The sequence below is a fragment of the Lemur catta genome, chromosome 1 (genome assembly GCF_020740605.2).
Source record: "Lemur catta isolate mLemCat1 chromosome 1, mLemCat1.pri, whole genome shotgun sequence".
In the NCBI taxonomy this organism is placed as follows: domain Eukaryota; kingdom Metazoa; phylum Chordata; class Mammalia; order Primates; family Lemuridae; genus Lemur; species Lemur catta.
The window spans coordinates 272,959,878-272,984,687 of NC_059128.1; the positions used below are offsets into that span (position 1 = coordinate 272,959,878).

A 24,810-nucleotide genomic window follows, 5' to 3' on the forward strand; every position below is an offset into this window, starting at 1 on the left:
AAGTAGGTTGTGGGAGAGACAAACAAGAAAATACTTCTCAGATGATGTGATGCTCAAGTACAGACTTCACAGTTAGCTCAGATGTAGCAGACAGATGGAAGAGACATGCTCACAGATGGCGTGAGTTATCCATAGACAAGAAGGTCAAAGAATGCATGCTGTGGTCAGCAAATTTTTAGTAGGAAATACAGGATAAAATTGCTGTTGGTACATGAAAGAGTGGAGAAAATTACATTAGACACTAGCCCAGGGACTGTATCATGAAGGAATTTTATGGCCTTGTGACATCATATTTTGAGATTAGATTTTTTGTATTAAGTGATGGAGCCAAAGACCAAGGAGAGACCTCCAGCTGGCAAAAGAAGAGCCTTATAGGAAGCACACAAATGCAAAGGAACTAAATTAGGAAAAGCATATAATGGAAGTGAAGGAGTGAAGTTTTCATGGACACTAAATGCCACAAAAAGAACAAACATGAAACATGTCAACAAGTCTGGGCAATTAGGAGGTCACTGGTAACCTAAATGTCAACAATTCTTGGGTTACAGCGAGAGTAAGAGACAGGTTAGAGTGAATTGAAGACTGAATGGGAGGCGGCATCAGAGAAAAGTGTACAAAACCTTAGATTTAAAAGAAGTTTAAATAATGCTAGCCAGGGGTGATCTTGTGTTGAGATAGGCTTTTTAATATTAAAAGACTTGAGCATATTTATAGACTAAGGGGAAGGCGTTAGTGGAAAAAGAGAAGCTGAAAATATACCAGACAGAGAGGATAATTTATCAAGCAAAGCATTGAAGGAGACGGCATTTAAAGCAAAGTGGAAGAATGATTTTTTGGACAGGAGGAAGGATATGGTTTCCTCTGAGACTAAGATAAAAGGCTAAAAGACAAGTGCAAATGTAGATAAGTGTGTGGGAAGGGAGTTGATAGAGACTTTCCCTAACAGATTCTCTTTTTCTCCGTGAAATAAGAGGCAAGCATTTCAGGCAGAGGAGGGTAGAAGGCAGAAGTAAGCACTGAGCAAGAGGCTTTAGGGACAGTGGTGAAGGAGTGGAATAGCTGCACAGACAGAAAGAAAGAGGCCTGAAAACAAGTGAAAGGATTACCAACTAGCACTGAGGATTCAGCCAAAACCAGAATCTTGTCAATGCACAGTGGCAACACTCCATGCGGTTCTGGGATTTTCTCCTGCAGCTGTTAGGAGACAGAGTTTAGAATAGAGAAGACTTAAATTAATGCACAGATCAAAGTTTGTAGGATAGAGAGACAGGAGGAGAAGAAAGCTTGCTGAAACAAGAGTGATTGATGAGACAAACAGCATAGATAGGGGGCCATATAGTTTATTTACTGGTACACCAGGATATTAAAGGTGGCACTATTCATAGTAGTACCCTGGTGCTATTGTGAATATGAATAGCACACATAGGAAATTAAGTGAGGAACATGAGAGATTTTTAAAAAGGGAGTGATGGTGGGGCTAAGGAGCAATCAGTCTTGAAAAGGTAGATGAAATGGCACGGCTTTAATAGAGGTGTGAAGAACCGTAATAATTAGAGATTTAGGGATTTGAGTTTCATTTTTAGACACGGAGCACCATGTGATATTAAGTGTGAATCAAGGAGTGACTTGGTAAAATACAGCAGAGATGATGAAGAGATTGAGGAATTTTGAGGCTAGAGCACTTAAATTGGTTGTCTACGTGATAATTTAATGAACTAGACGTATTATATTTAGAGCCAGGTACGATGGTCCTCAAAATATTTGAATTAGAGACTGGTTGTGGTACATGACAGATATCAGAAAGTGTGACAAGGTGCAGGATTAAAAGAAATATAGAAATAAGGACCTAGGAGGGAAGTTCAATAGTGCCCAGTAAGAGAAAAGTCATCTTTATTATCTTCCAGGAAATCCAAGCATAGACACCTGCTTTAACCATCTGCTAAGCACAGAGAACACAAAGGCAACCAGCCAATAAGACTGTACTATCCCCAAAAGCCACATCTTCCCTATACTTTGACTCAGTATAAGAGTAAAGAAAGCAGCTGGTTTGTGGTTGATGGGGTAAACATTAAAAATAGAGAACAAAATATTCATTCTCCATCTCCCTTTCTCACTGCAGGTTGCTAATCTGTTTCATCTGTGCTGTTGTGTATTACACTTTTGCCTTCGTTTTCTCATCTGTAAGATGAAAATGATATCTGAATTTGCTTTATGGAGTTATATAAAATATTAAATGAGTTTCTTATATATGTCAAGCACTTAGAAGAGAGATCTGCATCCAGTATTACGTGGTAGGCATTAGTATTTATCATTATCACCATCATCATCATTTGCCATTATATGGTGAGTGTGGGATCTAGAAACCTTTCCCTCTTACTAGCCTAGAGTTTTGCATGTACCACTCACTTAGGCAATTGCATTTGAACGAATTATGAATACCCATAATCAGTGTAGAAAGTGCTGGAGAGAAGGCAGCAGCTGGAGAGTAGATTAGATGGAAAAGACCGGAGAGAAGACAGAAGAGCACTTGAGGCTCAGATGCCTGGAAGATCTGCTGTTTGAGTGGACAGTGACCGAGCTGCTGCACAGACAAATTCTATCCACATTGCACGTGTATTTGGATGAAGCTTTCACCAGACCACCATCTATAGCTGCACACGAAGGTGCAAGTGTGGTAAATTATATTTTTATTCCCAAGTATTTTTTCTCATTTTCTCTGTAAGAAAATTATACATTCCTAACTCCACAAATATTAGGTTTGCCATGTGACATGTTTGGTCAAAGAATATGAGCAGTTGTAATTTATATCAACTCTGAATCGACCCTTTCAGAGATGTCAAAAATTTCACCAGCCATCCTAACTTTCTCCGTTGCCACAAAATGTCACCAAGTAGGGCTGTTCCTTTTGCCTGGATTTCAGAAAAAGAAACCATGAAGAGTAGACTTACATCAGCTGATTCAAACATCTACCATGAGTGAGAAATAACGATTTGTTTTTCTAATCAGCTGTGATGTTGAAATTGTCACCTCAGCAAATCTGACTATGCAGAAATTTTTACATGAAATAGGATGTCAATATATAAAAAATTAAACTATGCGTCATTGCTTTTAGGTTGAGGTGGTGGACAGAGGAGAAAGCTCTCAGTGGAGAGTAGAAAAATGATGACCCGTTTTATATAGTGCAAAATATTGGTAAATCTATTATTTGTAATAACATGGAAAACAGGAAATAAGCATTTGGCTTCAGATGAAGAGATCATGGAGTGGAATGCATCCATGTGCCTTCATTGTCATTTTTATATAATTGTTTAAATTTAGTATTGTTGTCAGAGGTTAACATGCTGTCACTGAATTTCCAGAAGTAATTCAAAAATTATTAAAAATTAAATTGTTTAAAACCTTATAAAATTAACTTCATTTTTATTTCATCAAATGAAATTCCTTGTCTCCTCCAGCATTATTTCTTGTGATGTTATGGTCTGGAAGGAAAGGATAATAAATGGAACATATATATTTTAGTATCTTTAAAAAAATTTTATTATACTTTAAAATCCCAAGGAAGAAGATTGCACACACAAAAAAGAAAGAAATAAAAAGACACATTCATTTTGCTCATATCAGCTTATGCAGAGTTAAAAACTGTTAGTATCAATAAGAAGAATCTTATTTTGGTCAGTAATATCATGGTTCTTATTTCTGGTATAGAATGTATTCTAATTTTTATTCTAATAAATATTCAAACTGATTTGTGAATTATTTGTTTTAAATAAATAGGATTTATAATTAGTAAAATATTAGAAAGTTATTTTAGAAAACAATGGAAAATAAACAAAAAGGAAATGAAACCTTTACACATTTCCATTGCCTTACAATAATCAATGCTGACGTTCTGATGTACACTCTTCCTATGTTTTTCTATTTCTATTTTAACATATTTTGAAATTATTCTATACATACATATTTTTAGGCTGAACTTTTATTTGGTATTATTTATGTAATATTTTCTGATGACATCAACATTTTCTAAATGATCATTTTATTGACTATATAAGATTCCCAAAATATTTTACTTCATGATTTTTAAATCAATTCTATACTGTGGAACATCATTACATCTCAAACAACAAGGGATTATCCCTTCAGGAACAATATCTACTGTCGTCATGTTTAGCCATGTTTTTCCGCTTCATTTAAACAGATGAACATCTGTGACAATTTTCTGTTGTTGATTAGAATACTGGTCCAAGATGTGCATGTCCTTCTCCCAGAAGAGAGAAAATTTTGAGGGAGAAGATAATGTAACACCTGCAGATTATCTTTTTTCTCTGTTAAAGAATTTTAAAGATGCTTTTTAGAATACCAAATGAAGTAAGAGAGTTGAAATTGGATGTCAACAAGGGCGCACAGCATCTGTTCTGAGTGAAGGTTAGGAGGAGGGTCTGACAAATGCCCTCTTTTAGAACATGAACTCATTTAACTTGCAGAGACCTAGCTGCATGGTGGGAAAATCTTTCTGTTGACCACCGTAACCAACGGAGGATAAATCCCTCTTCTACTCTGGACACATTTGGAAAAGCCGATCTTCACGTAGAGTTCTGGGTGTAAAAACAGAAAACGCTGAATATTGGTAAGAAATCATGCATCAATGAGAGAAAAAAAAAACTTTTTTTGAATTAATTTTTTTTATTTCAGCATATTATGGGGGTACAAATGTTTAGGTTACATATATTGCCTTTGTCCCACCCGAGTCAGAGCTTCAAGTGTATGACATCCACCCTCTTGTTCTAAGAATTACATCTCAATATAATTTACAGAATCAATTATATTATATGTCTCAATAAATGTTAAACGTTACATTTTTTATAAAAATGGGAGAATTTTATACATTATTATTCAGCTTGATTTTTCACTTAAAATAGAATGTGACTTTTTTTCAAAAAAATAATAGAAGTCTATTCTTTTAAAAAGTACAGAGCTGAGCCCAGTTGGTGGCTTGTGCCTGTAGTCCCAGCTATTCAGGATACTGAGGCAGGAGGATCACTTGAGACCAGGAGTTCAAGACCAATCTGGGCAACACAGTGAGACCTCACTCTCTAAAAAATATTAATAATAATTGTGAAATGTAGCAGGACGTGGTGGCACATTCCTGTAGTCTCAGCTGCTTGAAAGGCTGAAGCAGGAGGATTGCTTGAGTTCAGGAGTTTAAGGCTGCAGTGAGCTATGATTATGCCTCTGTACTCCAGTGCAGCCTGGATGACAAAGCAAGACCCTACCTCAAAAAATAAAAATAAAAATAAAAAAATAATAAATAAAAAGCTGTACATAGAAGAGAAACTATAAACTTTTACTTTCAGCCATGCCAGAGTAACTAGTACTGGACTTGCCCCCCCACCATATTAAACTGGACAAAATGTACATGAAATAACCGTTCTCAGAAATTGCACAGCAGGTAGGTTAGAATCAGATCAATTCTATCTACTGGATTCATCCTACTGTGATTCATTGTGTTCTAAATTGTAGTGTGTGTGTGTGTGTGTGTGTGTGTGAGAGAGAGAGAGAGAGAGGAAGAGAGAGAGAGAGAGAATATATATGACTCTTGGCACTAGCTATAGAGCATGATGTGTATAAAAAGGGAATGATAAGACCATTATTTCTAACAGTGTTCACCTAAAATCTGTGTATTTATGTGACTATGCAGGCTCTTGATATCTACATACTTACTCTCATATACTAACATAAACAAATAAAACCACTATTACCCATATTACAACCCCGTTCCATGCTATAACATGTAAAAGGCTCTATCTTCAGCTGTTTGCTGATAACATTGTATCAATTAGAGTAAATCCTCTGTGAAAATGAAGCATGTTTCTTCCACCTTTCAGTCTTCTGAGAGCAACTCCTGAGTATAGCAGGAAGAGTTCAGAGCACACTCCTGTCTGGTAACTGCCTTCATTGTGTGTCTGACAGAAATTCATTCTCGAGGGAAGGTCCTCTAATTACCTTATGTACCAAGGACTTCAACAAATTGGATCAATGCTTTTCCATATATGAAACTTTCTCTTTAAATTCATCAGAGTCCATTTTCTCACTGTTTTCCACTTACCTTCTAAAAAACAATAAAATTGGAAATTACTTAATGTTATATCATTTAAGCAAATTTTGATTATCTTTGTTTTTATTTTTCATCAAATGATTAAGTTTTTTCCATTGAATATGAGTAGAAGCATTGCTATGTGTAAAGTACATTAAAAAAGACATTCTGGCTGGGCACGGTGGCACACGGATTACACACTCTGGGAGGCTGAGGCAGGAGGATCCCTTGAGCTCAGGAGTTCAAGACCAGCCTGAACAAGAGCGAGATCCCGTCTCTACTAAAAATAGAAAAAAAAAAAAAAAAAAAAAAAAAACTTAGCCAGTCAACTAAAAATAGAAATAAAAAATTAGCAGGGCGTGGTGGCTCGTGCCTGTAGTCCAAGCTACTCGGGAGGCTGAGGCAGGAGGATCACTTAAGCCCAGGAGTTTGAGATTTCTGTGAGCTAGGCTGATGCCATGGCACTCACTCTAATCTAGGCAAAAAAGCGAGACTCTGTCTCAAAAAAAAAAAAACAAACAAGACATTCTGAGTTTCCGACATAGGTGACCAAACAGTATTTTAGAAATAGGCAATTTATATAAATCATTTGAAAAATTCTCCAATATTCATAACACTATGCATTTTTTACCAAAATTATAAGCTATCATTTCAATATAAGATTAAAATTTATTTTATTTTTTCTCTAGCCTCTTGTAGATCAATATATGTATAATATCCAAAAGTAAGTTTAGCTTCTGATTGCAATTGTTTATACTGTGTTTAAGAAAGCCAAACCAAATATATTAAAATTAGTTTATCAAAAGATATTCAATTGCCATCACTTCAGCCAAATGCAATCAATAACATAGCCAATGATTAACAGTACTGAAATTAAACAAAAGATAATTTGAAGTACATAGTGGAAAGGGATATAGTCCATAGCAGGCCAGGGTCCCTACTTTGAACAGTTAGAAAAGGTAAATTAAAAAATCTATGTAAATACATTAATGAGAACATGAAGACACTACAATTAAAATATCCAAGGTTCCAAAGAGGGAAGAGCTGGAGACTTCAGAGACCAATAAATGGATTGGAAGTTCCTGATGGGCCACTCAGCTTGACGCACACACATTTTTTCCTTTGAGATATTTATCCAAAGTCTGAAACTTCTGTCAAGGGATTCTAGAAGGTCAAAATAAAGAGTCTGGAAAGCAGAAAGATGTTTTTGGCCGTATCAGTGATCTGAGAACACAATGATTCGAGTTCAGAACTTTCTATATAAAAGGCTTCAAACTGGAAAAACTATTTTCTACACTTAAAGCAAAACAGAGTTACACAATACCTAACAAAAAAAAATGCAAGGACCTCAACTTGGAATAATCCCCTCATGAATTAAAATGATCATATTTTTTCTATTTGTATTTGAATGAAAAAGTTAAAACCTCACATAAAAAAGATAATATTCTTTAGACCCTCCCCCACAATTTTTTAGAAAGATTACAAGCATTCATTCAGTCACACCCTGGGCACTGTGTCAAAGGAAAAGGCTATACAAATGAGAAGCAAACAAACAGAACAAAAAAAACAAGAAGTGATATAAAGAGACTAAAATATGACCCCATATATTAGTTAGTAGACAGTCTTAAATTAGCAAAAAATGTATGTGTATGAAAAACAGAAAAATGACAGAAAAAAGGTAAAGCTAAGAATTTCACTAAATAACATAATTTTTAAAATGTAGATTTGGAAAAGTATAATAAAGAATTCTATGATTGCGTTTAATAGCAGATTAATTTCAGAAGTCTGACTTTAAAAAACTGGAATTTAAAAACTATCTTAACTGGACCATAGCAAGGCAGAGAGAGAGAAGAATGACAGATACTGAAAAAGGTCTAAGATATTTGTGACACAGAGAGGACATATAATTGGAGCACAGAAGGTGAGAAGAGGATGAAAAGTGAGACAAGAGCAATTTTTAAAGTGCAAATGCTCATGAATTTTCCAAACTTATGGGGGACAGCTACTACAAAATTAAGGCAGCTCACCCCCCGGCAGGAAAATTTAAATTAACCCACACATAGGCATAATCAAACTTCCCAAATCTAATTTAATATCAAAAATCCAAAAACAGAAAAAAGGTACATTACCTCCATAAAATAAAAATGACAGCACATTTCTCCATAAACATTTTGGTAGCCACAAGAAAAAAAAAAATCACCCTATGTAGGTGCAGAGAAATTATTTCACAAAATAACAACAAACTCCTAATAATGAAGACTGCAGACTAAGAATATAAAAGAAACTTTCTTAACCTGATAAAAAATATGTACAACAAAACCTTCAGCTAATAATGGTAAATTATCATTCTTAATGATTAAAGAAGGAATGAATGTTTCTCTCCTAAGATCTGGAAAAAGGCAAAGATACCCACTATTACCACTTCTACTCAACACTGTAATGGAGATCATAATCAATGTCATCAGACAAGAAATTAAATAGTAATTTGGAAAGGAAGAAGTAAATTATTTTTATTTCCCAATGACATAGTTATACACATAGACAATCTTAAGGGATCTGCCAAAAATTACCATAATTAATCTGTGAATTTAGTAAAGTGAAAACATACAAGGCCAAAATATTTTTAAAAATCAATTTTATTTCCATTAAGAGTAATAAATAACCAAAAATAAAATTTTAAATAACATAAGAATATTAAAGAGGAGACTTCTGGTTTTTAGTTCAGCATTTTAGAAACTTAGTTGCCATCTCTTCCTAACAAGTAAAAAGCTGAACGAACTGAAAATCAACAATTCTTTTTAGATCTCTAAGAAAAGTAAGGTCACAGCGCAAATAACTGCCCACAAAATTGGACAAACAACCAAGAAAATACAGAAAAGCACATAATTTACTGGAGCAGAAATCCATGAGCAAAATCTTCTGCAGAAACCAGCGATGGGATAGAAAAAACTCAACTGTAATTGACAAATTGCTGGAGGCTCAATAGTGATAATTCTAAGAGTTAAAAACTCCAGGGAGGACCCAATAAGAGGAGGCCCTCCTACTTCTGTGAGTTTTACCTCTGGGAACTCAACCTTGGTTCTCACAGTGAATCCTGGAGAAAAATCCCCTCATACTTCCAGAAGGGAAAAAGGAAAAGATACTATTTTTAAATATGCCAGAACCCTCTGTTCTTACCATATCTGCCCTCTGGAGAAAGTAAAATACCCAACTCCAGCTCCCTCTAGCCCTCTATGTTGAATTAAGGAAACATCTAACTCCAGCCTATTCTAGTCATTCTGTCCCATCTAAAGGAGGGAGGGAACTTGCAAAGTTCACAATCCAGAGGAACATGTTTACTAAAAGACTAAGACCTAATCATAGGGCCGATCATATTACTATAGAATGCTCCCTTTTGCCCTGCAACTTACCAACACATTACTAAAAGCCTATTTATAGCAATTTCTTTTACTCAGTACATCACGTCCAGATAGATACAAAGAAAAAAATTAAAAGGCAGAGCAAAGGCACAAAACACAATATGAAAATACAGAGCAATCACTGCAATCAGACTCAGATTTGGCAGGGATATTGGAATTTCCAGACTGAGAATATAAAACAACTAAGATTAACACGCTAAGGGCCCTAATGGGTAAAGTAGACAGCATGCAAGAACAGATGGTCAATGTCAGCAGAGACATGGAAATTCTAAAAAAGAACCAAGTAGAAATGCTACAGATCAAAAACACTGCAACAGAAATGAAGAATGCCTTTGATAGGCTTATTAATAGATGGGACAAAATAGAAAAAAGAGAATCTCTGAACCTAAAGATATCTCAACAGAAGCTTCCACAACTGAAAGCAAAGAGGAGAAAAAAACGAAGATAAGTAAAAGAATATTCAGTAACTGTGAGACAACTACAAAAGGTGTAACATGCATAATGGGAATACAAGAAGACGAAGAGAAGAAATAGAAGAAATATTTGAAACAATAATAACTGAGATTCCCCCAAATTAATGTGAAATAATAAACCATAGATCCAAAAGCTCAAATATAACCAACCAAGGTAAATGCCAAAAAAATTACAAATAGAAATATCATATTCAAACTAAAGAATATCAAAGAAAAAATTGAATAACCTAAAAGAAATGTATAAATTCCTAGAAATATACAACCTAACAAGACTGAATTATAAAGTAACAGAAAATATAAACAGACAAATAATGAGATTAATCAGTAATTTAAAAATATTTCCCATTAAAGAAAATCCCAGGACCTGATGGCTTCACAGCTGAATTCTACCAAACATCTAAAAAGTAACACCAATCCTTCTCAAACCCTTCCTAAAAAATTGAAGAGAAAATATTTGCAAATTCATTTTATCAGCCAGCGTTACCCTCATACCAAAATTTACAAGACATTAAAAGAAATAATATTACAGGAGAATAGCCTTGATAAACATGCATGCAAAAATCCCCAAGAAAATACTAGCACAGTGAATTCAATAGCACTTTTATAGAATCAGTCACCATGATCAAGTAGGATTTATCTCTAGGATGTAAGGATGGTTGGACATATGCGGACCAATACATGTGATATACCATGTTAATATTATAGAATGAAAGGCAAAAACCATATGTTCATTTCAGTAAGTGCAGCAAAAGCATTAGACAAAATACAACATCCTTTCATGACAAACACTCTTAACAAATTAGGTATACAAAGAATGTACCTCAAAGCAATAAATACCATCTATGACAAATCCACAGCTAATATAAGTTGAAAGCTTTTTCTCTAAGATCGGGAACAAGACAAGAGTGACTGTTCATCATCTACACTTCTATCTATCATAGCACTGAAAGTTCTAGTAAGAACAATTAGGCAAGCAAAATAAATACAAGGAATCCAAATAAGAAAGGAAGAAAAATCGTTCTTTTTTGCAGATGATATGATCATACATATAGGAAACCTATAAAAAAAGTCAGAATTAATAAGTGAATTTAGTAAAGTTACATGATACAAAATCAACACATAAAAATCAGTAATTTTTCTTACATTGTCAACAAACTATACTAAAAAAGAAATCAAGAAAAGAATTCCATTATAATAGCATCTTAAATGATAAAATACTTGAAATAAAGTTAACTAGGGAAGTGAAATATCTATACACTGATAACTACAAAATGCTGATGAAAGAAATTGAAGAAGATGCAAATAAATACAGAAGTATCCATGTTCATTGATTGGAAATATTAATATTAAAATGTCCATACTACCCAAAGCAATCTATAGATTCAATTTAATCCCTATCGAAATTCCAAGGATATTTTTCACAGAAATAGAAAAAACAATCCTAAAATTTATATGGAAAACTTTGTTCACACAAAACTTGAACATGGATGTTTATAGCAATGTTATTAATAATTACCAAAGCTTGAAAGCAACCAAGATGTCCTTCAGTAGGTGAATGAATAAGTAAACTGTAATACATCTAGACAATGAAATATTATTCAGTGTGAAAAGACATGGAGAAACTTGAATGCATGTTACTAAGTGAAAAAAGCCAATAAGAAACGGCTATATACTGTATGATTTCAACTCTGTGACATTCTGGAAAAGGCAAACTATCGAAACAGTAAAAAGATTTATTGTCACCAGGGTTTGAGGGCAAAGAGAGGATGAATAGGTTGGGCATCTAAGATTTTTAGGGAAGTGAAACAACTTTGTATCATACCATATATGTGTCATTAAACATTAGTCCAAACCCACAGACTGTGCAACACCAAGAGTGAACTCTAATGTAAACTATGGACTTTCAGTGACAATAGTATGTTAATGAAGATTCATCATTAATAACAAATGTACTGCTCTGGTGGGGGATATTGATAATAGCAAAGGCAATGCATGGGTGAAGGCAGAGAGTATATGGGAAACCTCTCTCTTTCAATTTTGCTATGAATTTAAAACTATTCTAAAACATAGAATTTATTAAAAATTATGAAATACTTAGAGAAAAATTAACAACCTATGTATAAGACCTGTACACTAAAAGCAGAATATTATAGAGAAAAATCAGAAAAATCCAAATTAACAGAGTGATATTTAATGTTTATGTATTAGAACACTTATTAAGATTTCAATTTTTGCTAAATTGTTCTATAGATTAAATGCAATCCTAATAAAATTTACAAGCTTGGTTTTTTATTTGTTATGTTGTTATTTTTGTGCCATTACTATTTTATTTTATTATTTATTTATTTACGTATTTTAATTCAGGATATTATGGGGGTACAAACATTTTGGTTACATGAAATGCACTTGCCTCGCCCACGCCAGGGCTACAAGTGTATCCTTCCCCCATATACTGTGCTGGTGTCCATCCATTATTATTATTTTAAATTTTGACAAGCTGATTGAAAAATGATGTAAAAATTAATGGGACATCAAATATCTATAGTTTTATGAATAGTTGAATTAGTTTGAATTTTGAGACTGAGTATAAATTTCATGGAGAGGAAGAATTTGTTATCCTGAGATCAATTTTCCTCATTTTTCCAGCGAACATTTCCAGGGAAAGAAGACAAGTGACTTCTTCTAATCCTGTATAATAGAGATACTGGTAATGGGACATTCTAACAAATAGACTAATTGCTTTTGCTAAGAGAAAAGTCCTTATCCAGGAGTTGCTTTTAGGAGGATATTACTACCTTAAAGACAATAATAAACAGAGACTATAGACTGTACCTTAAGGCTCACTGGCAAATATTATGTAAACTGAACAACCATCTGGGGCAATAAAATGAATTTTGTTCATACACTAAAGTCTTTCTCTGTGAGAGATAATCTGTGAAACATACAAAGAAACGTTGTCTATTGCTCTAGGAAAAATGGAACTTAAGTAATACAAAAATGGAAAATGTGGAAAGCTGCCCTCAATGCCTCAGTCTCTTTTCTGCTTTTTCTGTACCTTTGTTTCTTTGTACCTTTCAACTTTTCAATTTTATGTAAAACTTGACACTGGGTAAACTTTCCAATTTGGATAAGTTTAATTTATGGTACTTTATTGCAATAGTTAATATAGCATTGGTATAAGAAAAATCATATAAATAAACGGAACTGAATAGAGAGTCCAGAAATATATTTTATATGTATAAATATATATGAATCCAGGATTCTTAGGTTCATATATATTAGTCCTGGATAAATATTCCCAGGCAATTTAATGGTTTTACAACAAGTATACATCCATGTAGAAAAGCCATGTTAGCTCACACCATGCAGTAAAATTGACTTAAGATGAATGATAAGTGTTAAAAACAAACAAACAAAAAAAACCTCTGAAGTCACTAAAAGAAAATGTATGACAGTATTTTCACAATTTTGTGTTAGGCACAGATTTCTTATGGTAAAATATAATTAAATATGAAATAAAAAGTTGAACTTCAACAAAGTCAAAAGCATCTGTTCTTTCAAAGGAACTGTCAACAAGGGAAATTGCAAACCACAAACTGATAGAATATGATGCCTATATTGGAAAAAGACTTCTTTCAAAAGTATAGTGAGCTTTTATAACTAAATAACCAGAAGAAAAATAATTCAACAAAAGAGGGCAAAATATTTGAACAGCACTTCACAAAAGAAGTAATGGGGGCACCCAATGTGTGCATAAAATGATGCTTAACATTTATAGTCATCAACTTAAAACCAGAATACGATACTACTAAGCACTTTCCAGAATGATGAAATTCAAAAGAATGACATTAACAACTGTGAGAATGCGGAGGAATTGGAACCCTTGTCCATTAAGTGTGGATTGTAAATTTTACATCCTCTTTGAAAAAAAATTGGCAATGTCTTTTAAAATTAGTCCTACTTTTACCATGACACAGCGATTCTACTCCCACGTACCTACACACCCGAAATGAAAGTATATGTCCACCATACTCATATTAACTCTAGCCTTAAAAAATGTCAGAAACCGGTAAATGGATAAGTAACTTAATATTTAATCTATTCAATGGAATACTTCTCAGCAATAGTAAGGAAGGGACTACTTATAAACACAAAAATAAAAATGAACCATTCCTCCATTTATAGGACCTTTTAGAAATGACCAAAGTAGTCTATCATAGTACAAATCATATATTAATAAATGGTTGCTTAGAGATTGGTTTTGAGTGAGAATTTCCTTTTAAGATGCAACAAAGAAATTTGGGGATAGTGGAAATTTTCTACATCTTGATTGTGGTGGTGGTGATGCAAATATATAGTTTTATACTTTTCAAAGGTCTGAAAAACATGCTTTTAAAGTACATTTTAGTTTATGTAAATAATATCTCAATAAAGTTGATTTTTAAAATTGTAATTTTTAAATGGATAAGCCTATTTCTTTGTAGTATATGTGTATATATATTCACATATATATGTGTGTGTAAAATATGTAATTTTAACATTTTGTTACTATCCTCTAGAATAAGTTCATTAAAACTTTATTTTAACAGCTAAAATTAATGGCAATTGACTATACATGTTTATAAAATTCTATAATCCAAAAACACAACACAACACAACACCCCTTTTCTTCTATTTGTGCCATTACATATTATCAATCATTTTCATTTTTACTCAATCAATAAATAAAATATGCATTGTGATTTAATATTAGTATATTTTATTACTACAGAAAATACATACAAACCTTTGCATGCAAGTGTCAGCTATTTTCGTTTCTTTCTTTTTCTATAAATTTTACATTTTATGAAGATAATCTTTTAAAATAGGTAATGTAAATAACTATTTACAGTGTAGAGTTTTCTTTTAGTCTTGTGTAGTCAACATTTGCAATGACCTGTAGTGCTAATATTTTTATAAAATAAAATCAATCAAGAAGGTATACCAATTGAATTTTACATTTTCAATGTACAGGGCACTCTAATTTAAGATTTTAGCATTGTTAACATTCATCTGTTTATGTTTATATATTTATTGCCCCTGAAAATCATGGTTGTTATTGAAAGACAAAATATATATGTACATATATTTGTACACACACATACACAGTACAATTCTGTGTTCCAAACTGCAAAAATAAACACATTGACACTCATTTGTACAATAAGTTAATAATTATGAAACACTATACAAAATTATTATGGTTTCTATTGTTCAAAAGCATTAACGTGATTCATGAATCAGAATTATGTACAGAAAAAAACACAAATGATTTTCAATCATGCTTCATTTCAACAAGAATTCTTCAGATTTACCTTTCTGAGAGTTGATTTAATTTAGCATGACTGCAATAGAAATTAAAATGTTTAACTTATAAATTTGTTGATCGATTAAATGGGATGATGTATGCGAACAATGAGTAGAAGCCCAACATATATTTCAGCAAAAGGAATCATTTCCCTCTTCTCTTCATATTTTCCCAGAGGAATTATCACCAGCTTCTCTGCCCAGTCACTGGTTGGAAAAGTCATATGTAGCACCGCATAATGGATAGACTTTTTCATGTCATAGAGGAAGGACTAGACAGCAACACAGGGTTCTCACTTCTGTTTGCTTTCAAAAAGCCTGCACTTGGGGGCTGGGGAGGTGATTGGCCAGTCTCATGTTGATCTGCAGATTGTCATACCTAGGTAAATCATCGATAGGTCCACTACATTTAAGAACAGTGAATGAACTATTTATATATTATTGTCATTGCTATTACCATTATTAATAACTAATAATTAATAAATGGATGGAATAAAGATGAGAAGCCATCACAGGGAGCTTCACTGCAAGTCAACGAGGCTGCCTGAATGGAGACCATATTACTCAGCATTCATTTGGGCCAGACATGTGCTTTACCTGATATTATCCCACCTAAGTCAACACATTTTACAAATAATAACAGGATTTTTTCTAGATAACCAGAGTTAGACAAACTCAAAAGACTCACTGAGACAGACCTCAAAATCCTTGCTGTGGGAATATACAACTATCAGACATACCAATCAGTTGCATATAGAGGATTCTTATCTATAAGAGTGAGTGAAAAAGTCAGAATACCCCATGCAGGGATGGAATTATATCTGTCCAGAGATATATGTTTCAATGTAGACTATTAGAACAGAGCAAATTACAGTAGAAAATAGAAAGTCTGAAGGGCAATAGTGCTACTGCTTTTGCCAATTACCTGGATCAAACATTGAATTTTTCTAAAATGAGACTGGCATTAAATCAATGTTGAGCATAGGATTCTTGGAACTGCAAATGAAAATACTTTTACACAAACACTGGTTGGAAAAAAAATATTAGTTGTGCCTTGCCCACTTCGTCACATCACTAACTAGAATAGCCACAAGGAAGGGCAATAATCTCTCTCTTTCTCTCTTCTCTCTCTCTCTCTCACTCCCTCTCTCTCTCACTCCCTCTCTCTCACACACACATAGGCACATACATGTATACACATACAGAAAATCATACATAAATGATGTAGAGAAATGAATATATATGATAGGAAATGCACACTGTGAAAGTGAGTAGCTTTACTGAAAAGAAAATTAGAAACTTTTGTGCATAATTGTTAATGTTAGATGTAAATAAACATATAAAAAATATTTGATAGGAAAAGTATCAAAGGATTTTCCTCTAAATGTATTGAAAATTCCCCCAATCCAATGCAAATAAGATCCATAGTAGTCAATGATTAGATTTAGCTGAATCTGTACAGACAACAATGAATCTATAGATGTATAAATCTTTAAATCACCCTGTTGAAAGGCCTGATGTCTGACAAAAAAATGATTCATAGTGAGCAGCAATCAGAATTTCTCAGTAGAAGTCAGAAAATCAGTACCTCTCTTGGCAGCATTGATGGTAGCCCGTGTAGCCACAACCACCATATCCAGAGCTGTAAGCATAGCCACAGCCACAGCCCAGGCCACCGTAATAGTTGTGGCAGTAGGACATGGTGTTGGGAGTGGAAGATTCAGGCGAGGCAGATTGTCAATTTCTGAAGTTTGAATCTCCTAATTGTCCAGTACAACCTGAGTGGTATCTGAGGCAAAACACAGTCTACATTGGACTCATTCTCCAAACTAATTGGCATTTAGATTAAATAAAATAAAAACCTCAGAAGAAATCTTAACTACATGTGTTAACAAAATTGCTGTGTGTCTTGATGCCTATAAATAAAATCATGAGCCTTAAGAAGATGCCCATGTCTTAGTTGTGTGGTATTTGCTGACTTAAAATCCCATATTTAAACTTGATAACTAGCCCCCGTGTGATTACATAACACATAAATTCCTTGCCTCTTGAATTTTTTTCCTTTTTCAATATACTTCTCTTTCTCTATAAATATAGTCTTGGAGCCGGAGTGGCCTGGGGTGTTTAGGGAAGAATGGAAATATAGTAAAGAAGCAAGTAAAATGTTTGGATTTCTTTGCAAATATGTCTGTACATTTTATTTTTATTTTTGTCTTTTGCTTATTTTACTGGAATAATAATTTCAACTCTAGTATATACTTAGTTTATATTCTTAGAGTGGTAAAATTTTACCTCTTCCAACATCTTCACTTTGGTTATACTATTAGTTGTGATGTTCCTTCTGTATCTGGGAAATCATTCTAAGAGCAAATTCCTCAGCGACAAACCAAAATGAATGTGCACACAGAGACAAAAACAAGTCTGAGACTGCTTCTTCTTGTCCAATTACTCAGGGGGAAAAAAATGTTTGTTCTATGTGTATTTTATGCTTAAACCTTCATTTATACTTTTGCCATACTTTTCTTGAATTTTAATTTGAGAATTAAAGTCCCCACTATCAAAATTCTATTAAGCCTATCATCTTCATGAACATTTTTAATCTCTGGGTCCCCATTTATCTCCAGTGACCTCCTAAACATCTCAAAATGTATTTCTCCTCTTGGTATTCTTACTCACTCTTAGATCTCTCTTCTCCAGTAGGAATTTGCATACAGTCACCTCTATGTCTCAAAATTAATGTTTTTATGTACTAAGACATAATAGATATTCACATACTTTGGCTTATTATATTTAATGAATGTGTTTATTTTATAATTCATAAGATTCCAAAGTTGTAAAAGGATAAAAATGACTTCAATAAGGAGAGTCAGAGAGAGAAATGGAATTATACACAGTGTTTCATAAACTTTAGTGAATGTATACCACCTTAACAATCAGAAGAAGGCATTGATGCTGAAATCAGAAAAAATTACTGTGATAAATTCATCCAATAGTTTGCATATGATCCAAAAGGATCCCAGAGTAGATGAATTTATCCACAGGTACCCCAGGCATAAAACAAAGGTCAGACTTATTCTATACAAAATGTGAATATAGAAAGTTAGAGCACCTCATTTGTTTATTTTTACTTATTCATCAAATCTTTATTAAGAATCTACTGTCTCAGGCACTGTAAGAAATGTGGATGGGGCAGATGAACAAAAATAGGCAAAGTCTCTACTTTCCTGAGGTTGCAATTGATATAGAAAGGATAGGGAGACAGATTTTTAAAAAATGAATAAAATAAATTCTAATAGTGAACAATGCTATGAAAATAATCAAACTCAGTCAATGACATCAAATTCAAAAAGCTACTGAAGATAGACTAATTAACATAAGGTGGCCAGGAAAGGTGTCTCTGGGGAGTTAACATTTAAAGTGAATTAGAAGTGGAGGAAAATATTCCTGGCATTATTTTAAGAAAGCCAAATCAGTAAGTGCAAAGGCCAAGGTCTTATTGTGAGAATAAACTTGGTATATTTAAGAAGCTGAAAAGCCAGTGGAGTTTGAGCATTTTAGATAAGTGGAGGAACGTGGTAGAAGATGAAATCAGAGATATAGGTAGGTGCCAGCACATTTAGGACCTCATGATCAGAGCCTTCTCAGCACAGCAAAAGCCCTAAGGTACTTTTTTGTGCAGGGGCATGCCATGCTCTGATTCATGTTATATTTCAAGATAGAAAAAGTAGAATAGGATAGATCAGGGTTATAGGGAATCATGAGCTGTGTGTTGGCCATATGAGGTCCCTGAAGATAATCAGGGTCCAAATTGAGGTGTTAAACAGTGGTACACACATTCAAAATTCAGGCCTGAATATATATATATTAGTTCATATTCCATATATAATTTCATAATCCACATATAATTCCACATATATAATATATATGGCTTAATAAGAGAATAGAGGTATTAAGAGTGAGACCTACCAGAAAAGCACTTGGATGGAGACTATAAAAGAGATCAACACTGAGCCCTAGGCACACTGGCATTTTGAGATCAAACTCTGAAAAAGTCAAGCAAAGAAGAATGAAGAGAAGCAACTTGTGAGGTTGGTGGCAAATGAAAGAGGTATGCTGTGAAGGATTCCAGAAAAGTACAGTGCAGGTTTGAAGAGAGAAGTAGTCAGTTGTGCTGATTGTTTCTGTGAATTGCACAGATGAAGACAAAGTAATCTGTACAGGTTCTCAGCTCTTCTTCGAATTTTATGACCTTGATATTTTTTGAAAGTACCGGCTGCTTGTTTTCTTAGAATGTCCCAAAACCTGGGTTTGTCTGTTGTGTCTTCACATGTAGATTTGGGTTATGCATTTTTGGCAGAAATATCGCTGAAATGATGTTTCCTTCTTAGTGCATCATATCATGAAGCATATGATGTGGGTTTGTCAAAATACTGGTAATGTGAACTTTAGTCATTTGGTGTTTACCAGGTTATTTATAGAGTCACTATTTTCCTCAGTTGTGGAAGATTCTTTGAGACTATGTAATTATCTCATTCCTTATTAAATCTTCACTCGTAAGTTTAGAATTCATTCAAAACTTTCTCATTTCTAATTCTTACTATACCCATTCCTAATTCCTAATTCATTAATTTTCAGCTTACCAAAAACTTCTATTCTCCTGCATTTATTTATTTATTCATTTACTTATTTACATTAGTATAACTCACAAGTTCCTATTTTATTTGATGTGTTATAATCCTATGTGAAAATTATTTATTTATATGCACAATAATCCCAGGTTTGACCAGAGAGAATTCCTTCTAACCTTTTTGACGTATCTTTATCAGTTCTTAATCACATCCTTTCTTTCTACACAGTTTTCCAAAATCATCTTGTACTTTCCATACTTCAGCACCATTAGTTTTGGTATTGGGAACTGTAAGGTTTTTGGATGGTCGGCACCAGAGAAAGAAACACTAGCAGAGTTGAAAGGGATAAGTAAAGAGGCTTTATTGGAGTGCTCCAGGGTAAGGGTAACGAGTCCCAAGGGAGGGACCCGGATGAGGTTCCTGGGCCCTGGGAGAAAGCAAAGAGGCTCAGGAAGTTGCAGTCCTCTGGGACTGAGGCAAGGGTATTTATATGCAATGAAGGGCATAAGCAGAGGGGGCTTGCTTTTTAGGTGCTTAAGTGGATTATTAAGTTCTCAGGAAGAAGGATGTCTCTGGGGCTGCAACAGGATGTCTCCAGGGTTGGGTAGACAGTGTAGGGGCTGGGTGTGCTGCCAGTCACAGGATGTGGCTGGGTCTTGGTGAAGCCAGGTGCTTGTTCAAGCAGAAAAGTGGAGCTGACTCACTGCTTAGGGCAGAGGGGTTTGTAGCAGGGGAAGGGGCTACACGGCCCTCCCTACCAACCTTACAGGAACATTTGATACAAGATAAACTATGCTTTCCACAGCTATTTAAGTTTCAACCACATCATTTATTTAAAGCTTTTTTTAGAAAACAAAACACAAATTAGACTCCCATTTTGCCTATGATAAAATATTGACATGTAGAACTTACATAGTCTGAGAGAATGTATGGCTTTTCCACTACTGTAACTAGTTGTCATGAAATCTATTTATCTTTTATTAATGATGGATGGGTGGATGGATTTGCTGAATTATCAGTGTGAAATGTTAGACCAATGCACTTTCTCTATGGCAAAATTTACAGTGATAAGGTGAAGCTCTGTTACTACTGTTTCTATCAAAAAGGAAACTGGATAAAATTTTGTGGCAATAATGTATTTATACATTTTGTTTACCAAAAAAAAAAAACCCTCCAAGCATACATATGTAGAAAAGAAACATTTTGATTGAACTAAAAATGGATTCATTTATCTGTCTGGTTATATTGAAATCCTGTTTTCTTACTTAAATTTCCTATCAAGGCAGAAGAAATGAGTAACTTTCATGCCCCCACACCTTCTGATCAATAGCGGAGGTTGATTAAAATGCAGGATCTTCCACGTTACCTTCTGGACTTGAGTCTCATCACTGTTGCCTTAGCGACCCAACACTCCACCATTTGACCTGGGACTGAAACAAGAGTTAAAAATCTTTCGTAGAGGGGAGTATAACTGTGCAAGGTCAGGGAAAAAATATTATTTGTGTTTGAAAGCAAGTCAGTTGAAATGGTTGAGAATGCTCCCTGTTTACCTTTTATTGGTTACAGAACACTAAAGACTTGGTATGAAACGTACCTTTAATCTGTGTCTGTACCATGTTATTAAAGGGCATCGATTAGGTAAAGCAAGCTTGTTTAATGCCTTAAGGCATTAGCCTGTGCTCTTGAAAAAACACACACTAATTCTATTAGTCATAAAATTAGCCATTGGCATGACACCTGTGGTGGGTCCCACCCACACTGAGGGCATATAAAAGGGCCTTTGCAGGGAGAACTGTCCAGACTGAAGTCACCTACCCTCCTTCTCCACCCAAGGACAACCTCAACCACCAACACCATGTGTGGCAGCTACTATGGAAACTACTATGGCGGCCGTGGCTATGGCTGCTGTGGCTATGGAGGCCTGGGCTGTGGCTACGGGGGCCTGGGCTGTGGCTATGGCTCCTGCTATGGCTGTGGCTTCCGCAGACTGGGCTGTGGCTATGGCTGTGGCTATGGCTATGGCTCCCGCTCTCTCTGTGGCTGTGGCTATGGCTGTGGCTCAGGCTATGGCTCTGGCTTTGGCTACTACTATTGAGGACACCACAGAGACTCTCGCCCTCTGCATCTGTGACATCGGGATGCACTAGTTCTGAACCCCACATGTTCTGTGCCTTTCTCTTTAGTTATGATTATCCTGCGATGGAAGTTTAATATGGTCTATTGTTAATCTACAATCTAACCCACAAACTCCCTGAATTTCCATCATGGAGTGGGATAAGGTGAAATTCACCTGACACCCATTGATCTTCTTTCATCTCAATGATGGTGGCACAGCAACTGCCTTGATGACTTTCATGCTGGAGTTTGTTTGTTGACCTAATAAAATTCTTTAATTGGAACAGCAGCCCTGGTCTTTATTTCAGCCATTTGATGTCCAAAGTTTCTTACTGACATTTTTTGGTTTTAGTTTGTAGGAAAGTTAATGATTTTTCCCTTAGGAGTTATTTTTTCTTACTGTCTTTAGGTCAGCTTCTTTACAAGTAAGTCCAAGGGCAATTGTGTTAGGAAAGGTACATAGTTTTTATAAACCTTGATTTCCTTCTCATTAATGAGGAAATAGTATTTGTTAAGCTGAGTAATTCTCACCACTAAGTGCAGTATTAGCTACAAATTAGATTAAGCATTATATGGCACATGGTAAATATTAAAGAAAAATAACTTCTATAATTTTCATATTTATGACATCTCTTAAAATAAATGAATGTTGTGATATCTTTCTTTTTTCTAACTTCTTTAAAAAATATTTTAAGGAAAAACTACTTCAGGGATAGTTTTGCAGTCTGTTACTTTAAGGTAGTAGTAGACTGCAAAACTATTTGGCCTGCATGGCGGGCCATAATTATTGGATAACATAACATTTTTAAGTACAAACCAATTATTGTGTGTTTCTATCTACTGTCTCCTCACATCACTTAATGACAAGGATACTCTGAGAAGGGCATAGGCAATTTCGTCACCCGCAAACATCATAGAATGTACTTACACAACCTAGGTGGTATATCCTACTACGTACCCGTGGTATATGGTATAGCCTATTACTCTTAAGCTGCAAACCTGTATGGCATGTTACTGTACTGAATACTGTTCACAATTGTAACACAATTATTATTTGTGTATCTAAACATAAAAAAACTACAGTAAACAATATAATCTTCTGTGACTACTGTTCTATATGTGGTCTGTTGTTGGCTGAATTGTTGCCATGCATCATTAAGCATTTTGTGTATATGTGTGTATATGTGTATGTGTGTGTGTGTATTCTTCACAGTGGTGTTTTATGCATTTTTGGTCTACAAATGAAATGCTCATTAATGTAATATATCTCTGGTTATTGTGGCAATTAGCATGGAAAAGTGCCCTTTGCCAATTATCTGCTTTTTGGCCTCTCTTCTACCTTGACCAATATCATGAATACCACTCATATCTTCTTTTTGTGTCTTTCTGCCCAGATACATTTTTGTGTCTTGTTTTAGTTTTTCAGAATCATTTGTTTTAGGTGTGTATATGAAGCATATAAATAGGTCTTCCCATATGAAACAAATTAAAAATGTTTTGTTTTGATAGGTCAATTAAGCCCAGTTACATGTGACTAATATATTTGGTCATATTTTTTATGCTGTAGTATATTAAGAAATAATTTTAAAGCCCTTAGTCTCCTCTTTTCTTATTGAACCTTTTATGATCTGTTTATATCTATATTCTTTAACTCCCATTACTTTCTGTACAACAATTACTAACTTATCGTTTGCTTATTTTTTTCACTCTCTCTTCACCTCCTCTTTCTTTTAATTAAATTTTTATTACTTTGTCACAACATGTATTATTCATATATCAATTTTCCACCTTGTCTCAATTTATATTCACTACCAGTATTTTGCTAAAGTTTTCCTAATCATTATTTGATTAGAAGATCATCCCCTATTAGTTTGCTCAGTATGGATCTGTAGATACAGAATGCCTTGATTTCTTATATATTGAAACTGTTTAATGCATTGATACTGTCAGGGTTGGTTTTATGAGAGAGCTGCTGTCTTGGTTCTTTGGCTCCTTGCTTGGAAGAATCACAAGCAGGGCCAGAGTGACAGAGTGGTCACAGACATGGAGTAGTTCCACACAAGCAGCTTTACTACAGGAAATAGGAAGCTTACAAAGCAAAAGTAAAGCAAGAATACATTCCAGAAAGAGGAACAGGTCTGTCTCCATGAGTGGAGAAGACACTGAGTTTAACAAAATTTCCCCTTTTTATGTTGGTTCCCTAAATTTATGTTAAGCTGGGAGTAGAATATTCATGAATTTCTGAGAAAGGGGTGGAGCATTGTTAGAATTGATACCTCTTCCCTCATTTTTTATCTTGTATGGCTGGTTCTGGAAATGTCATAGCACTAGGGGATGTGATTTTTACCATGTTAATGTATGTTAATGAGGAAAAGATTACCTTTGGCCATAGACTCCTAACTTCTGCTGATGCTCCCAGTTGAGAAAGGTCCCTAACCTCACGTACCTGCTGTTGTGGTTTCTTTCCTCTATTTCTATTGGTCCCCACCCTCAACCTTTGACCATTTCCCCTTATATCACCTGCCCTGTCACCTGCACACCCTATCCCTACCTAACAATACATTAAGGACAGCTTTACCGCATATAAAATCCTTGGTTCGTGATTTCTTTCATGAAGTCCTTTCAAATGCTTTCCATTTTTTCTTTCTTCGAATGTTTTATTGAAAATCCTCATTGTCCCACTAATTGTTTTCCTTTGTAATTGTTTAGTTTTGGATTTGGCCTAGAATCATAAA

The 24,810-nt window shown here is 34.5% G+C and overlaps 1 protein-coding gene across 1 annotated transcript; it reads left to right on the forward strand.

Moving 5' to 3' along the window:
- The first annotated feature begins 2,494 nt into the window (after window positions 1-2,494).
- LOC123650719 (shematrin-like protein 2) lies at window positions 2,495-22,055 on the forward strand. Its single transcript, XM_045569789.1, has 2 exons — window positions 2,495-2,674; window positions 21,747-22,055. The coding sequence occupies exons 1-2, from the start codon at window positions 2,495-2,497 to the stop codon at window positions 22,053-22,055; spliced, it is 489 nt and encodes a 162-aa protein (XP_045425745.1).
- Window positions 22,056-24,810: the final 2,755 nt, after the last annotated feature.

Coding starts and splice junctions, on each gene's coding strand:
- LOC123650719 (XM_045569789.1), top strand. CDS start 2,495: ATGGAAAAGACCGGAGAGAAGACAGAAGAGCACTTGAGGCTCAGATGC. Junction 2,675..21,746: donor CACACGAAGGTGCAAGTGTG/GTAAATTATATT, acceptor GGGCCTTTGCAG/GGAGAACTGTCCAGACTGAA.